General features: G+C 35.2%; 3 protein-coding genes across 11 annotated transcripts in view; 1 reads left to right on the forward strand and 2 right to left on the reverse strand.

Annotated features, from left to right (window-relative positions):
- Positions 1-4,979: 4,979 nt before the first annotated feature.
- cni (protein cornichon) lies at positions 4,980-6,326 on the reverse strand. The gene is made up of 4 exons (XM_028301110.1): positions 6,139-6,326; positions 5,943-6,055; positions 5,580-5,723; positions 4,980-5,189 (listed from the first exon to the last, which is right to left on the reverse strand). The coding sequence occupies exons 1-4, from the start codon at positions 6,286-6,288 to the stop codon at positions 5,162-5,164; spliced, it is 435 nt and encodes a 144-aa protein (XP_028156911.1). The 5' UTR covers positions 6,289-6,326; the 3' UTR covers positions 4,980-5,161.
- Positions 6,327-6,811: 485 nt separating this feature from the next.
- LOC114350342 (endoplasmic reticulum lectin 1) lies at positions 6,812-11,484 on the forward strand. Of its 2 annotated transcripts, XM_028301108.1 has the most exons (9): positions 6,812-6,887; positions 6,994-7,162; positions 7,403-7,643; positions 7,901-8,065; positions 8,221-8,513; positions 8,822-8,875; positions 9,523-9,687; positions 10,066-10,228; positions 11,116-11,484. In XM_028301108.1, exons 2-9 carry the CDS (start codon positions 7,001-7,003, stop codon positions 11,445-11,447), a joined length of 1,575 nt encoding a protein of 524 aa, XP_028156909.1. In that variant the 5' UTR covers positions 6,812-6,887; positions 6,994-7,000; the 3' UTR covers positions 11,448-11,484. The 2 variants fall into 2 exon arrangements, with proteins under 2 accessions (XP_028156909.1, XP_028156910.1); XM_028301109.1 differs by lacking the exons at positions 6,812-6,887; positions 8,822-8,875 and having other exon boundaries at positions 6,896-7,162.
- A 245-nt stretch (positions 11,485-11,729) lies between these two features.
- LOC114350339 (CUGBP Elav-like family member 1) overlaps positions 11,730-16,881 on the reverse strand; it is a 204,302-nt gene continuing 199,150 nt past the window's right edge. For 5 of the 8 annotated variants that reach the window (XM_028301099.1, XM_028301097.1, XM_028301102.1 and 2 more), the window contains 2 exons: positions 15,733-15,867; positions 11,730-15,302 (listed from right to left, as the gene is read on the reverse strand). In XM_028301099.1, the coding sequence (XP_028156900.1) occupies positions 15,031-15,302; positions 15,733-15,867 (407 nt within the window). In that variant the 3' untranslated portion in view covers positions 11,730-15,030. The remainder of the gene's footprint in view (positions 15,303-15,732; positions 15,868-16,881) is intronic. The other 3 variants (XM_028301103.1, XM_028301104.1, XM_028301098.1) reach the window with 1 other exon arrangement.

Here is a 16,881-nt window from a genome sequence, read left to right on the forward strand (position 1 = left end):
CCGTGACATGACGGACATTTTCTCCGATTCAATCAATAACGGACACCTTTTTTGTTTACTTTCATCGACTTTTATGGCAATCGATTCATATTCGCAACTTGATTTGCAATCGAATACAAAAGTAGGCCTTCTTGCTCGACGATATAGTTCCATTCGCAATATTTTTTACTGCTAGCCAGTGTAATTTAGCCATTTGCAATGTAATTACGGTGGGTGGTAGTTTAATAAACCAACCATCAAGACTTTGTATGAAAGTTTTGGTAAATGTAGTTGATGAGATGAAGATTGGATCACTGTTAAGGGGGTGCAGCGCCGACGAAAAATTACGATTTGCTGTTCTTTCTCCAAGTTGTCTGGATGAAATCGCTAAGCGATAAGACCGCTTAAATTGTGCCGTTTGGATTTGGTATTTAATTAAATTACAGTAAATTGAATGTCGCACTTGACACTCGGGCTTCGGGTGTTTTAATTAGGTTAATTACTTAATGGCCCACTTTTAGACAACATCAAAAATGTGAACTTTATAATTATTTTATTATGTTTGGGAGAGGGAGACTCCCTAGCTATATTATGTTCATACACATTCATTTTGCGTTAACTATAAGTAATGTAGCTTTTACTGATTCATAATCAACTCGATTGTTCTTTTATTGACACAGCTACAATTATTTATTCTGTGTCTGTACTCAACATTCAATTTTAAGAGTTAGGTATATGTTTGGATGCAGTTTAAGTACAGTTTACTTGAGTTTGACGACCATGACCATCATAATCTTTTACCACTTGTGTTATTTAATACTCAAACAACTAAGTAAAAGAAAATTTTCCGTTGTGATTGACTTGTTCAACACTTTACGTCGTGGATAATTTTAAATTGTAAAGAGTAAAGACGGATCGGTTAAGTAGTTTACCTTAGCTAGAAAAACATTTAGTTAAAAAAATAATGTTGAGTGAGACGAATGGCGCAAAAGTGTGTCTTTTAAATACTAACCCGGCCCACAATACATTTCGAAAATAAAGACAGTTTCTAATGGATCTGACTCTACCTACCCTACTATTCTGTCACCAGCTGCTACGTTGTACACGTTATGACGTAGGTACGAGTAATAACATACCTACATTCAAGAATGGAAGTTATTATTGTATTGCACCGCGCAGCATGACCTTGCAACAAATGCAGTGTCACCAGGGCTGCCGGTCTAGCAATATAAGCTGGAGCTGGATGCGAGTGCGTAGGTTAATTGCAATGCAGAAACCGGGAACTTTGAATTGACCGAAGAGAGGTAATCCTACTAATATTATAATTAATGTCCTCAATAAGGAAATACCTAAGAGGGTTAGAGTGGGTGGAGGCAGACGGTCTACCGTCAGACAGGCGCCTAGGCGTCACCCAATCCTTTTGAGGTGGGGTAAGGGGCATTAAGCACCAACCATTAGTCAAGTCGCAATACATTACTTAGGCACTGGGGTTAACGAACTATAAGCCTATTGCTTAATGAAGTTAAAGGTCTAGGGTGCAGTTCAGGAAAGATCGGTTGCATTTTTCAGTGTCAAAGAAAGTACAACAGACCTTTGCCATACTCAAAGTATTTATACAGAAGAAATAATCTTTTATAAATACCAACTAGTGAGTAAGGAGTGAATCCTTGTGGGAGGCCTTTGTGCCTTTGTCCAGCAGTGGACGTCTTTGGCTGAAACGAACGAACGAGTAAGGAGTATGTCAGTATCATACATAAGGGACAGGCATTTAAAAAGAACCACATTACTACCTATTTACCAGACTGCGCCAGAAGGAGGGTTTAAGGATGACTGACAAGTGACAACCTTATGGCCAGAGGAAATGCCTCATTTAAAAAAGGGGACAGCGATAGATAAATGTGGGACCTCCAGATGCGAGTGTCAGTGTTTAGTCATATATCTTTGGTTAGGCTACAATGAGGGCTACAAGATTTGAAGTTTGACCCGCAATCGTTGGTTTTGTAGAGCGGAGTGCTAACCACCAAACTAAGTAGACAACCATCAAATAAAATTAAATGTAATTTCGAGACATTTAATTTAGATAGATAGGTGAAATAAATATATAAAAATAAACTATATTTTATTATTAATATCAGTAGGTATTTACTTACTTATTATGTTATGTTTATCATAAATTGCGCATATAAGGTAACTACGCGCATTTTAATGACTGCTATAAACCGGTTAAATACTGAAAATGGACAATATTAATATTGTTACATGGATACTTAAATATTTGCTACATATCAGGAAGATATTGGTGATTGCAGTCGTAAAATAAAATCTATTTATTAGCATATAATTTATCTTGTTTTTAAGTAGGTACCCACTTGGAAAATACTAAAGTCCTACAGTTAGGTAACTCTTGGAAATTCTAGCTAAAAACGAATAATTAATAACCTACTTTACGATTAAATTACGAATATGTAAGACTGGAAAAGTGATAATACCTCTTATGTAGAATATTGCGTGTTTCACAACCATTACGATTGCTGACATAATTTTAATAAACGTAAAAGGATAAGTGCTTTTCAGCCATGCGTGGCAAGCAACGATAGTTCCGTATAGACAGCAGAATGTCATAGAATTTGATTCGGTCGCGATACGACCGGGATATGAACAGTAGAACCCTTGCGCATAAAGCCCGCCATATACGGACAGCTTGAAGCGGCTAGCATACGACAGCTTCAAACTGCGACTGCATAGCAAACCACAGTATTCTACGTACATACATACACGGAGCAGTTACTTCAGTAGTTTTCGAGCTTGAAGCTGTCGTTCGTTACTAACTGCTTCAAGTTGTCCGTGTATGGCGAGCCTAAGGCGATTCATAGCACCACCACTGCGCCATTGGGGTATCCACTCATGCGTTGCGTTTAAACTGGAGAAAGACGTGGCTTGTATGTACGTACCTACAGTCGACAACTCGACAGGGCTTATTCCACTATTCCCCGTTGACAATCCCCGTCAACGGGGATTAGTACAGCACATGAGACTAGCTTTTTTTTTCAAAATACCAACCTACATCTACATAATATTTCAACTGTCATTAGGCAGCGTAGGACAGGACCGGTCGTGGCTGAAATTCTTGGGGGAGGCCTTTATCCAGCAGTGGATGTCCTTTAGATGTTTAAGCTAACACCAGTAAGCAATACATATAAAGATTTCGTATTGTGTGCCCACAGCTAATCCGCGTTCCTCGTTAGTGTAGCCCGCGTATAAGGAAATGTATAAAATGCGGGCAGCCTGCAAGCGGATTGTATATTTCTGCCGAAATACGCATTACAGGAAAAAAATATTTATTGCATAGAGTTCATAAGCCATTTCACGAGATTATGCACAGACACACATCTCCAGAACCTTGCAGATAAATGTAACCTTTACAAGAAAAGTTCGTGCGGTGCCCCAGTTAAATGGATTCCCGATAGAACGACCGCAATGACGGCCAGTGATTATTTTAGTGTCACTGACTCCCAGTCAGGCGAGGGCTTTGAACTCCGTTATAAATAAATAGCTATTAAGCCGAGTTAGTTCTGTAGAACTTAGGCAGTAAAAACAAGAGGGAAAGTATGACTCAATAACTTGGTGCTTTAAGAACATCTTGTTGACGTATTAAAAAAAAACATACGGTCGAATTAAGAAACTCCTCCTTTTTTTGAAGTCTGTTAAAAATAGAGTGCGACTATAGGTGTCGGTGTCGGAATCGTAATGCGGATTAAAGGAATGCTAGAACCCTGTCGAACGCTGGACCAGCTGGACCATTGAGGTGATCCCACTTCAAACACAAAATATATTTAGCTTGAAGGGGTTAACATGAAAAAAAAATGTGTATAAATAAATCTAGAATTAGACTGAAGAAGTCTTAAACGACAGTTGTTATATCGCGATCAGTATGTCGCGTTATAACATGAACGAACATATTCCTTTAAGCCGGGTACACATTGGTGCAATGTAACATGTAATGCAACATGCAATGCAAGAATTTGACGTCCACATTGCTGCAATGTATCATGTAAAGTAACAGAATTCCCATAGTGTAGACGCCTTGCGCGCACGAACCGCGTCTACTACGCGCACGAACAGATTGTTGCAACTCTTGCGCGTAGCGACCCGAAATTTGTCGGTTTTTTCCCCGAACACAAAGAGGCGCGCAGTCAGTGTTGCCAGAAGGTTACTTTTGTAACCTTTTTGGTTACTTTTGAACTGCATTGGTTACTTTTAGGTTACACTAATAAAAAGGTTACTTTTAGGTGATTTTTCAGAAATTGTAGAATTAACTTTTACAGGTTATTCAGTAAAAAATATTAATAGTGACAATTTGAAAATGATGTCATAAACTGCATTTAAACATGAATTTGATTTATTATTTGTTAAAGACAATGAGTTTTAGCGAATGTTATTCGATAATGAAACGCAAATCCATGAAACGGTTTTATACGACCGGTCACTTTTCGGTCTTCATGATTGGAATAGTCAAAATTTCGAATTTAGGTAAACGATTGATGTGATCAATTGTATTCATTTTCCATCCATGAACAACCTTACACAATCGCTCCGCACCCCCCCCCCCCGTATGAAGGTTACTTTTTATTCAAAAAGGTCACATTTTTTTATATTTCTGGTTCTTTTTGGNATATCTATAGTTCTGTAATATCATTGATTAGACTGAAGAAGTCTTAAACGACAGTTGTTATATCGCGATCAGTATGTCGCGTTATAACATGAACGAACATATTCCTTTAGATTACTGGTTCCCCAATTTTCATACTCACCCTTACCCCACCTCAAAGGTATGCTTCTTCTACAAAGTCCCATAAAAATAAATAGTAACAATATTATCAATAAAACAATAAATCAAAAACCAAAAACTCAAGTGAAATAATTGTATAAACACTGGAAAAATCTGTGTATTCCAAATATAATTATTGCATTAAATATTGTGCTATGGAGATAATATTATCTTTGCTAAATATTATCCTGTTCTATAAAAATAAATATTAATAGCATGTAATATGAAATTTTATTAAAATACTGCTCAATCACACATTGTTCTAAGTTCATAACAATCACTTGTTCGACACAACGCTAGATCACGGACACTAACAATAAATTATGACTTATCGGAGTAATTAAAACATTGCTCTTATGCTGCGATCAACACCACAATCATTCTGGAACAAAGGGAAAATATGTTAATATTACAGAATAAATGTTTCAAGGACATCAACTATTAATAAAATTATGTTTAGAAACATGACGAAACAGACTTGCTGATGCATCGACAAAAATCTGCTAAATTGAAGACATTTGAACAGGATGTTACTTTCTTCAGAGTTCCTCTTATGTATACTTATATTCATGTATGTATAAACTTGGGTTGTCTATGTAAGAAGAATGTAAATTATTGAACCTTTTATCTAATGTAAGCTATGAATAGCTCATAAAAGAAGTAAATAGAAACTGATATTACTCACAGAATAAAGTACCATAATTACAATAAAAAGTATAAAAAATAAATCATTTATAAAAACGTACATTAAAATAGGATGGCGGTAACTTACCCATAAAGATACAAAAAGAACGACAACAAATAGAATGCCAGCTTGATCCAGCCTTCCCGTTGGCAAACTGTGAGAACGTCCGCATTCATGATGCTGGTCGGGTCGTACAGACCCGGGCCCGACATCACAGGCCTATTGTAATATCTAAAATAAGACAACTCTTATCAGGTCTTATCAGTGACATTGAGACTTTCATTGAAAGATCATTTTGTTTAAATGCTGACTTATGAACATAATAACCAGATATACCTATAAAGCACATCCTTAAATTGTTAGGTAGGACTTTATTATTCTCAAAATAGGGTCAACGAAACGCTTAATACGCCCGTTTTATCCTCATAAACATAACCTAAAATGTCTTACCTGTGAATGTGATACAAGATCAATGGAATGTTTATAAGCAAAGAAAACCATTCTCCAGATAACAGAAATAATAGGTTGATGAAAATATGCAGTAAGTACTCAGGCAGCACCAACTGAAAAGACAATATTTGAGTCACTTTTTAAAGGGTAATCTCAGGTAACCTACAATGACAAATCAAATTGGTTAAATACTAACTGGATTGAGGCTGTTACACTGATCTATTGGATTTTTATAATCGGTCTTAAGCTCATCGAACGCTATAACATGAAATATCGAGAAAAATATGAGAAAAGCGTCTACAATTAACGCTATAATATACGAAAACGCTGGGAAATTAAACGCCATTTTGACAAACTAAATCTAAATTTGACAGTGACAAAAGAATGACATAAATAGCTTGACAGTTTTTTTTATTTGACACTCGAATGATGCAAAGGAATGACGCAGAAATTATGTTAAGAATTTTTATGTTCTTGTTGTGTGATTTCAGTCTACTTTATTGACGAAATCGTACAATACTCTCATCAAATAAAAGGTGTTAACTTCATCAAATGATTATTTTGATGAATTTGTGAATTTGGCGCCAACTCATCATCCTCAACTTAATTGCCATACATCATGACGTGTTGTGACCTTGTGACCTAAATGCCTTTCGTAAATCCATTAGCATAATTATGGAGTTTCTAATGGAAAGCTGATTTAAATTAATTAGGTAATTAAAATATAATTATCATTACATTAAATTACAATTACTTAAACATGAATGAACGCATTCAAACTACTGTCATCGAATGACAGATCACCAGCTCATGCAAAATGCTATACGACCATATTTAAAAGTTCATGGTATTTAGCACCTTGCATACGACTATGAATCTTATTTTAACATTATAAAGATTGTTAATATTCTTGTTAAAACATCTGTGTATTGTATTTAGTATATGGTAGGGTTAATTATTGATGTGTTTTGCAGCTGGAAGAAAATTATTTTTTATTTATTTTAGAATTATGAAACGGTCGTATTAATAATTAAGATTTATATGTGTACAGATCAACTATGCGGTGCCTATATTTGCTGAGTGTTTGTGCTTTCGGGTTTGCTTTGTGTATCGAAAATGACTTCAAGGGGTTCGATGATACCATTTTATTTGGGATTAATTGGCCCGGTGCACCAGAACCTGTGGAAAATTTGGTAGATGGAGAGATAAACAAAACACAGGTAAGCTGGACATAGCCTTTTCACGCCTTTTCACATAGAATTTAATGAATTAAACATTTAAGATTTGTTGCATGAAATTACTGCTACTTGAGTTTTGCCCACATTTTAAACTTCAATTTATTGACTTAATTACTATACTATAGTTGCTTGAAAACTAATCTTACCAAAATATGTTTATATAAGTCCAGTTTATAAGCTATTGTTCAAGAAATAATATAATTTGGTATGCATTTTTCACAGCTAAAAAATAATAAGGAAATACTAAAAGTAACAACATCAAATAAGGAGCGCTACGATTGTTACCTACCAGAACTCAAGACGAAGGAGTCTGGTGACACGTCTGAGTATGATGGGCCTTCTCCGATCAATCTCCTAAAACCGTTGTTTGCGCAGAAGATATGCTCGTACAGGTTAGAGAGCTACTGGAGTTATGAGGTCTGTCACGGACGGTACATTAGGCAGTATCATGAAGAACGAGAAGGTAACTCAATATAGTTTCTGTATCAATTAGCACAATATTCTGTTCCAGTTTCCATGAAATGTTTCATTTCATTTCATTCCAATTTATTAATTCATTGTTCCAAAAACAATTCAAGCATAACAAGAATTATCTTATTACTTTTGGCAACATTTGTATTTTATGTTTAGCTGCAAGTTATCCTCTAGGATACTCATTATTATATTATGTGTAATAAAAATGTCATTGTCATTATATCTACAAATATAATAAAATTACAGGTAAACAAGTCAGGACCCAAGAGTATTTCCTTGGCCACTGGAGCCTTGAGAAGCAAGGAAACCTAGAAAAGGAAATACAGACGATGCTTGATAATAAAGTCCCACCAAAGACTACCAAAGTTGATGGCGTAAACTTGCCATATGTGGAAATGTTGCTGGAAAAAGGTATCTAATGTTTTCATATAAAAATGAAAGAGAAAAAAACTAATTTTGTCAACACTTTTAAGAACCTGAAACTTTAGTTCATTCATAATATTGTTGACAAAATGAAACTTTTTCAGCTAAACAATTATTTATGGTATTCTAATTATCATTTTCAGGTACATTATGCGACTTAAGTGGAAAACCTCGCATCACAAGAGTTTTGTATGTATGCTACATCCACGGCAAACATGAAGTTTATTCTTTCAAAGAAACAGCGACATGTGAATATGAGATTATAATCCTATCTCCATATTTGTGCGCTCACCCTCAGTTCAAACCTAAGGATGTTAGCGAATTGAACATTGACTGTTTACCGGTTGGAGATTCACCAAAGAAACCAAGACGTATGATAAATTTAGAGCTTCCAAACATAGAGGTCAGCCATGAAGCTTTTAAACTGATAGACGATGTGAGTGTATTGGAATTTTTTTATTCCTTGTTTATTATTTTAATGTGTTTGTTGAGTAATTTTTATGAAATATTTAGTTTTGTGACGTTTTGTCTTATGAGAATTATCTGTATCTCTATCTATACATTAATTATTTGAATGTTGTTGTAACCATTTTCTGCTAATATTCTCCTCAAATGATAGTGGATTCACATGAGACAAAATCCATTTCTTTTTTAGTGTTGGCAATAAGCTTACTTATGAGCAGTTTATTTTGTAGTGTAGCAATACTTAGTGGCTTATTAACATTTTTGTTGGCATGTACCCAGGATTTGGGATCTAAGGATGTTCTAGCAGTATTGAAAGTTAAAAAAATTGAGAAGGTAATTATTTGATTGCACATTTTTTTGTTTTATATTTTTAATCACAGTGTATTTTATGTGTTTTCATAAGGTCTTGCTCCCTGTTATGTATGATAACCTGTACAAGTGTAAAACAAGCTTCATTTGACTGAGTTAAGAAGGCATATGGATTGCAGTGAGCAGGGCCTAAAACAACTTTTGAATATGCATGTTTGTTGTTAGAGTAATATCTTTTATTTGTGATTATTATGAGGCAATAACGTAAGGTAAAACTTTATAATTACATGTTATGTATTTGTATATTGTATCTGAACTATTTGGCTTCTTTATTAATTTAGAGTTCTGATATGCTAAAGATTGAATCAATCAAAACCCAATTGACTTATGGAGATTTTCCATCTTGACTGAGCACACAGTGTTTGGTTGTAGTGTTAGATAGTCCCGAAAATAGGTTTACTTTATTATACTGACTGGCCCTGGGCACTTAACCTTAATGGTTGAGGGGATTCTTTACCTGAAAGAAGTGAAAACTGCCTACATACTTGAAAAGCAGNAAAAGCAGACAGAGGATTTTAGACCATATTCTCAGTCATCTAAACCCCATCATTCGTCTTCAATTAGTTTCCTAATATTTGCTATAAAGGCCATAACTTTAAACTACTTTGTAGGACGGCGAGACCACTCTCAAGTTTGAGTTGCACCCGATGACGGAGGATGAAGAAGGCGCGCAGGATTCCCTCAAGATCACTCAAGTTGAGGAAAAGTCTCATCCGGTTGTGACAGACGACTCGCCTGTCAGAGCGTTCCTGAATGGAGAGAACTGTCTTAATGGGGTAAGTAGTTTTTACAAAACTGTGGACACCCGATCTCGTGTAACCGCAGCCGTGACCGACAACTCACCCGTCAGAAGCGTTCCTGAATGAGGAGGAACTATCATAATAGCCTACATAGGTATGGATTGCTTTTTGCATCAATTAGTCTTATTCTGACACTGACATTGTCCACTGCCGGACTAAAGTCAACAACGACTTCCACAAAGACCGGTCTTGAGCTGGCGCATCCAAGCGTTTCCCGCGACACTTACTAAATCGTCGATCGTCAAAGAAAAGACTCGGAATAATACAAATAGTTTAATACTCGCAAATCTTCGTATTGTGTGGATATCAATCCCGTGACCTACAGCCATTATAAAACTACCCTCAAATCCCCAGGGCACGGGATGGTGGAAGTACGAATTCTGTTACGGCAAACACGTAGAGCAGTACCACATTGACCGCTCTGGTGAGAAGACTTCTTTGTTACTGGGCAAGTTCGACGAGCAAGCGCACCTCGACTGGATCAAGGAGAACAAGGGAAAAGCGCCCAAACCTGTCGGTAAGTTCCTTTATCCGTGTAAAAAAGCGTTTGTACTTTTAGTAAGATAGTAGTTTTGGCAAATCTTTGCGTCTTGGTCTTGGTGTCTAATAAATTAATATTATGTATTCTTATGTTATTTATTTTTAATCCTATGTAAGTGTATTATCTAAACCGTCATATTTTTTTGCACCGTCTTAAATCATAAACAAAAACAACCACAGATCAATTAGGATCTGTGGTTGACTGGCAGAGAATGCCACCTGACATTAAGTCAGCCACTGTACTGTATTATGTGCAAAAAGTATAAATAAATAAATGGTTTTCTATTTTGCCTGATTGAAGTACGGGTACAATGTACCCGCTTTTAAAAAGAAGTGTTTAACTCAATTTCATAGTTAAGTCATTTTTTTGTCGGAAATATTAATTTCTCAAAAAATATATCTAAAAAACCATCTTACCCTCCTCGAGACTTTTTTTTGCTGGTAGATAGTTTATTAGCTTTCTATTTCACACGACTGTTCAAGGCGACGGCTCTCGAACGACTGACTGATGATGACACTTCCCCCACCATTTTGCTTACGAGCGCGGTCACGTGATTTCCAATATCAAAATATTAGTTGCCATTTTAAAAACTTATTTCACGACTGTTCAAGTCGACAGCTCTCGAACGACTGACTGATGACACTTCCCCCACCATTTTGCTTACGAGAAATCACGTGATTTCCGCAATTCAAGATTAAAGTTGCCATTTAAAAAATACATATACAAGTTTTGTTTAATATTTTATTATTAGGATTTTGGATTAATTAAAATTCTGTGTGTAATAATTAAATAAGTTACGTGTTTTTCCACCACAAAATTAATAAAAAAAAAACTTCTAAAATGCATTTTTCTTCATTCCGCAGAACAACGCGCATCAGTGTCTCACTTCTATTCCAACGGCGACATATGCGACAAGACCGGCAAGCCTCGCCAGACCGAAGTTAAACTCAAGTGCCTGGAGAACTCCTCAAGCCCCGCCCAGGTATCCCTATATCTCCTAGAGCCTAGGACCTGCCACTACATCCTAGGGGTCGAATCGTCCCTTATCTGCGATATTCTGCCCCTAGCCGACGAGAACGGGCTAATAAAGTCTCCCATCACAAACGTGACGAAAGATGACGCTGTAGTGGAGAATGAGATTGACGATGACGGTGATGGGAAAGACGACATAGTCCCTAAATTCGGCAATGATTAGTCATTAGTTAGTGTGCAATAAAGTGGTTGTTTAGTTATGATGTAGTTTGTTTCAAGACTGCCCTTAAAATAATCTAATAGTTACATGTTGGGCGCCAAAATTTTTTTTCGTGACTACTATGTTGTTCGCCAAATTTTTTTTCTTATTTATTATTGCCGAAATGTAGAAAACGCGAAAGTATGTAGTTTCTGTTTTGAGGTAAATGGGACTTGCACCTCATAAATAATGGATAAGTTAAAAATCAGTTTTTTAATAAGTAGAGGGATAAAGAAAAGCCACATGTTTTAACTTGACATTTATTTACATTCATATCAACAAAACGGGTGTTGTATAAAACAGTTCTTTTATTTGTTTTTTCATACCAATTGTATACCTACTAAATAGGGTGCTCCAAATGTGTAAAAATAAATTTGCTTCCGCATTTAAGATATGCTGGTTCGTAGGTACCGTGACTCGAGTGTTCCGTCGTATCAATTTATAAGCGACAACCCTAGTTTGGAATGTTGACCGATTGCAAAAAGGAGAGTTCAACTTAAAAGATTTTTATGCAATATCTAAGATTTCATTATTTCATACTTTACAATGTTGTTTTTTGGTGTAATTAACACTGGTAACTTTTACGCTCTTTATTCATAAATTCAATAAGTAAATTATGTAAAGTACAGTCACATTCAAAAACTGAATATTTTTTTGTGTTAATGTAAATTTTACATTATCTAATTCATTAATACAGAAATTGGTCAACATTCCACTTAGACAATAATATAAATAGCAATTTAGCGTATAATACAAAGTAATTTTCATGTTGGTCATCAAGTCGCACATTCAACAACACTGATAAAATGCCAGAACGCATTTATGCATTCATTTCAACGAGAAACCAAATCATGAGAAGCGTTATCACTAATTTATTATCCATTTGAAGCTTATGGCAAACTTTAGGTAACGATACAGTCTGTATGCGAAATACAATCAACCACAAAATTATGTCCTTGTGTGTGACTCTATGAAAGACGATATCGTTTATTGTCTAGTTGTAAATTATTGACATCACTTAAAATTTTGTCGTTGACAGTATTTTCACAGTAACACTTTTGCTGTTGATTGTATTTTTACAAAATGTCATCAAGACTAGCGGGTTGCCAGATTAAAAAAAGGATCGCAAAACAAAAGTAATTATTTATTTTAATGCTGGCCATACATATTTTCAAAACCTCAAACGCCAGCCGTGTTTTTTTTTAATAATTTTGTAATACAACAACAACAGTGAGGTCCAGAGGCGTCTCGTCTAAGATACCTAGAAAATGTGGGTAAAAAATCGTCTTATTTTTAAATTTTATTTGACATTTATCTAGATCACACCTTATCAGGCTAACCGCGGTCGTGTCCAGGATTGTGTGTCCGTCACCGTTATTCCCGATGTCAAAGATTTAACAATACATTTTTATAATAATTTATACCTTACAACAAGAAAAAAGACAAAAGCTGACCTCGAAGGTTCGCTAAGAACTCACTAAAGGAATCAATCACATGACAGCTAACTGAAACACTGCTTACTACTTGGGAACTTATTCAGTCTAGGTATTGTCTTTCTTCAGACAGCAAAAAGAGACTAAATTAAAACTAAAATAAACCCATCTTGATAATATATTTTTTTAAATAGAATATAATACTCAACTAAATTTACACCGATGATGGTCTACTCAGTTCTTGTATAGACGTTACGTTTAACCCCTTCACAAATAAAAGTTACACGCGCGTTATACACGACTTAATTTAACACGTTAGACGCCACGCGGCTCACCGGTGAGCCTCGAACAATAATTTTAGACTAGCGTTTAACGCGTGTATAACCTTTTATTAGTAAGAGTTTACAACTAAATCTGACGACATGAAATTCCATTGGTCATTACATTTTGAACTCATTGGCACAATGTTAACGGAACTTTAAACGATACAAATTACTCTTATATAATTTTTTCACTTTTCAAACGTACACATATAATTCTTTGCAAGTAAAGAAAATATGCTTAGTATTTAATTTTTCTTCGTCCATATATTATTGAGCGTTTTATAGGAATACACGAAATAATATTAGGTAATACTTAACTTGTTTAATCTTTAATATTTCTATCTAATCGATAAAAGATGTAGTTTCAAAGGTTATTATTTTTTACGCACCAAAACCTTATCAAATTTATGTATGTTATCATGTTACAGTAAAGTAATAGGTTTTTATTAATTTATTATTATCCTATTTCATCAAACGTTGAATTATTTCGTAGTTATTTACTCAATCCGATTTTGGTGTCGTAAAAAATATTAAAAATAAGCGAAATGTGCCAGAGTTTTTAAACACGAAATATTTGTGAACGTATACAAGTAATAATAAAAATATGTATTAAGTAGGTAATTAATAAATACCCAACTTACGAAAATAGTAAAATTATCTAATATTAAATTACTTAAACTAACAAAATTTTTTGACTAAAGGGCCAGTGTTCGATGTGTTACAAATTCAAATATTTGTATGACTGCGATCATTATAATGTACACGTGAATACACAGACATACACAAAGATGTGTTACGATTAACGCACAGATATCTCAAACTGTAATATTACGTCACGGAGAAGAAAAAGAAAATAAGTAAACAACTGAACAGATATGAAAACATTGCTAGTGAAACATACAAATACACGTCATAAAACTTATGTCGATATGATTTCCATAATTTTTCCTAAAAATATAAATATGACACATGATTGACACCTACCCTACTATTTTGTATGGTACGCAAAAACACTGTAAATATTCTTAGAATATTATTGTTGGAAACAGAAATATCGTTTGAGATATCCATACCAAAGTCCATTATTTTAGTGACATTTATACACAAAAAATGTTTAAAAGTTTAAGTACACTATTGACAACATGTAGGTAAACAATAAATACACTGATCACTTTGAGATCATTTTGTTATTCTAACAACTTACAATTTTAAACAAAAAAAGACTAAGACTGAACTGACAATGGCCACACTCATGATTAAAAGTATAATCAACTATGGTAACACAAAATAAAGAACAAAAATCTAACAAAGTTATAATAATAAAGTTGTTCTATTTGAACGTAACGGTTAAATTAACTATAAGCAATACTTATGCGGTAAGTTGAATAATATGTCTTACGATAGACCGGTACCGTCGCCAATGTTACACAAATGATAACGGTAAAATAACGTTGTCCAAAACCGGTATTTGCATCGGTACCGTATCTTTGGCGTTTACGTAAATGTAATAATGTAACGCGTTCAACTTATTCTTAAAGTGACTATAACTTAACTTTAAAGTAGAATATTACGATAATAAACAAAATTTGGGGAATACTTTGGAAACGATAAATCCTTTGACACAAACCTTAACCTTATACTTATTAGTTAACAACTGTGCACGCCGCTCCTCACCCAGTCCAGTGCACCGAAACATCACAACAACCGTTCGGAATCTTACAACCTCATTGCAAATAGTTTTTGTTTTTTTATTTCAAAAAAATATTCACTAGGAACGAGTTCTGGAATAAGCTAGTACGGTCTCGATAGTTCTTTGGAACGTTTCAATTGAACTTTGAGTCTCTTTGTACCTATTTGGAAGCCGTTCATGGCTTGTATGGCGGCCTGGGCGGAGGCCGCGTTGTCGTACGACACGAAGCCGAAGCACTTGGACAGGTTGGTCTGTTTGTCTATGAACACTTTGGCCGAGATCACGTGGCCGAACGGCAGGAACGTGGAGGCCAGGTCGGTGTCCGTGAACTCCTGCGGCAGGTGGTATATGAACAGGTTGCCGCCTTCCGGACCTGGAAAGTAAAATTTCGAACGGTTAGATAAAGATAGTACTAACTAGTTATCATCATTTGTTTATAGACTTATTCCGGCTAATCAAAAAGTAGTTCATTCTACTATTCCATTTCTATCACAACACAACCATTCGACGAGAATAGCATTTGACTATTTTTGTATTTGGGAGGGTACATTAGGTAATATCAGTATCACCTTGTATTTTTCAATTGCGTCTAAATTAATTGACGAGAAAAGTAAACTAGAACTTCCTCACAAAATTGTTTGCCTTTAATTTGTCATTTCAGCCAATTGCAGTACACTGTTGGATTTAAGTGTAAATGCTCGGTTTCTAAATCTAGCTACAGCCATATTTTTGAGGTCGTCGGCCCATCTGGATAACACATAAAGAGCAATGAGTAGTTAAATTACAGAAGCGACAGTCTTGACCTTTCTGCCTACCTTCGACCTGCTTCCCAGCGGCCGCGGCTGCTGCGGAGCCGAGCACGGAGCCGAGCGGCGCGGCCGCGAACGCGCTGCCGAACTGCGCTGCGTACGCCGAACCGAGCGGCTCGGCTGTCGACCCTATAGACGCCATTTTGTTAGACATGTCACTCGTAAACAGAGAACTTTGGGGTATTCAAGAGTTTTCTAAACCAATAAAAACTAGTTAAATGGTGTTAAAATAGCTAAAATAGGTAGCTGAATTAAATACAATATTTTTTTTATCATTGAGCCTTTTTCTAAACTCGAAAGTTGCAGATAACAATTAGGTAAATATAATTTTTATTGTCAGGGAATGTTACCAAGCCTATTTTACACCTACCTCATACATAAAACACATGAATCTTAAAACAAAAGTATTGTTTAGTTATTTAGCACTTCCATGCAAAAACAATAAACGAAATGTTAATGTAACACGGAAAGTTAATGTCGCAATATTATCACAAGCTATGTAATAATTTGCACAGTAAGCATCAAACGATATGAACCGTGGATAACAAACTGTGCAGTTTCGCTTCAAATATGGCGACACGGGCAAACTACCAACAGAAAGAACAAAGATTAAGTAAGAAAACAGACGGGTCATACAGAAGCCGTCAAAATCAAACAAACGTGTCACAGCATTCTATTAACAATTATCGAGTTAATTATTAACTTCATGTCAGAACTTAAGCCTATGGTAAACTTTGGCTTTTTAATTAATTAGGTAATCAGTTTACAAAAGTTTGACATGCAGCTGAATTATAAATCTGTCCAAAATTGGGTACAATATTTATTTTATGTAAATATATTTAAATATTATTCCCGTTCTTGGAGAGAGAAAAAAAACATTGTGTTACAAAATAAAAACAAGAAAGCATCCTGCCGCCGAACAACGAAATTCGAACAAAAGTTTACTCAAACAAAAAATATTTTACAACATGTTTTAAAACTTGCACAAATCGCTGCCAAATTGTTGATTAACGGTAAGCCTATGCACAAGCAACTGCAGGCTCTACCTACAACGCCAACATAGAATAAAACCAAGCCGAACCTACATGTATCGAGGTACCAAATGAGACAGACTCATTGATATTCTGTATTAATTCCGTGCCG

The sequence above is a fragment of the Ostrinia furnacalis genome, unplaced genomic scaffold (assembly GCF_004193835.3).
Source record: "Ostrinia furnacalis isolate ACB-3 unplaced genomic scaffold, ASM419383v2 OfSCF0868, whole genome shotgun sequence".
In the NCBI taxonomy this organism is placed as follows: domain Eukaryota; kingdom Metazoa; phylum Arthropoda; class Insecta; order Lepidoptera; family Crambidae; genus Ostrinia; species Ostrinia furnacalis.

Bases quoted from the DNA above. Each gene is read 5' to 3' on its own strand.
- cni (XM_028301110.1), bottom strand. From the start codon at position 6,288: ATGGCGTTTAATTTCCCAGCGTTTTCGTATATTATAGCGTTAATTGTA. The intron at 5,724-5,942 runs GTAAGACATTTT...GTCTTATTTTAG, and splicing joins ATCTTGTATCACATTCACAG to ATATTACAATAGGCCTGTGA. The intron at 5,190-5,579 runs GTAAGTTACCGC...CCTTTGTTCCAG, and splicing joins TTCTTTTTGTATCTTTATGG to AATGATTGTGGTGTTGATCG.
- LOC114350342 (XM_028301108.1), top strand. From the start codon at position 7,001: ATGCGGTGCCTATATTTGCTGAGTGTTTGTGCTTTCGGGTTTGCTTTG. The intron at 7,163-7,402 runs GTAAGCTGGACA...CATTTTTCACAG, and splicing joins GAGAGATAAACAAAACACAG to CTAAAAAATAATAAGGAAAT. The intron at 9,688-10,065 runs GTAAGTAGTTTT...TCAAATCCCCAG, and splicing joins GAGAGAACTGTCTTAATGGG to GGCACGGGATGGTGGAAGTA.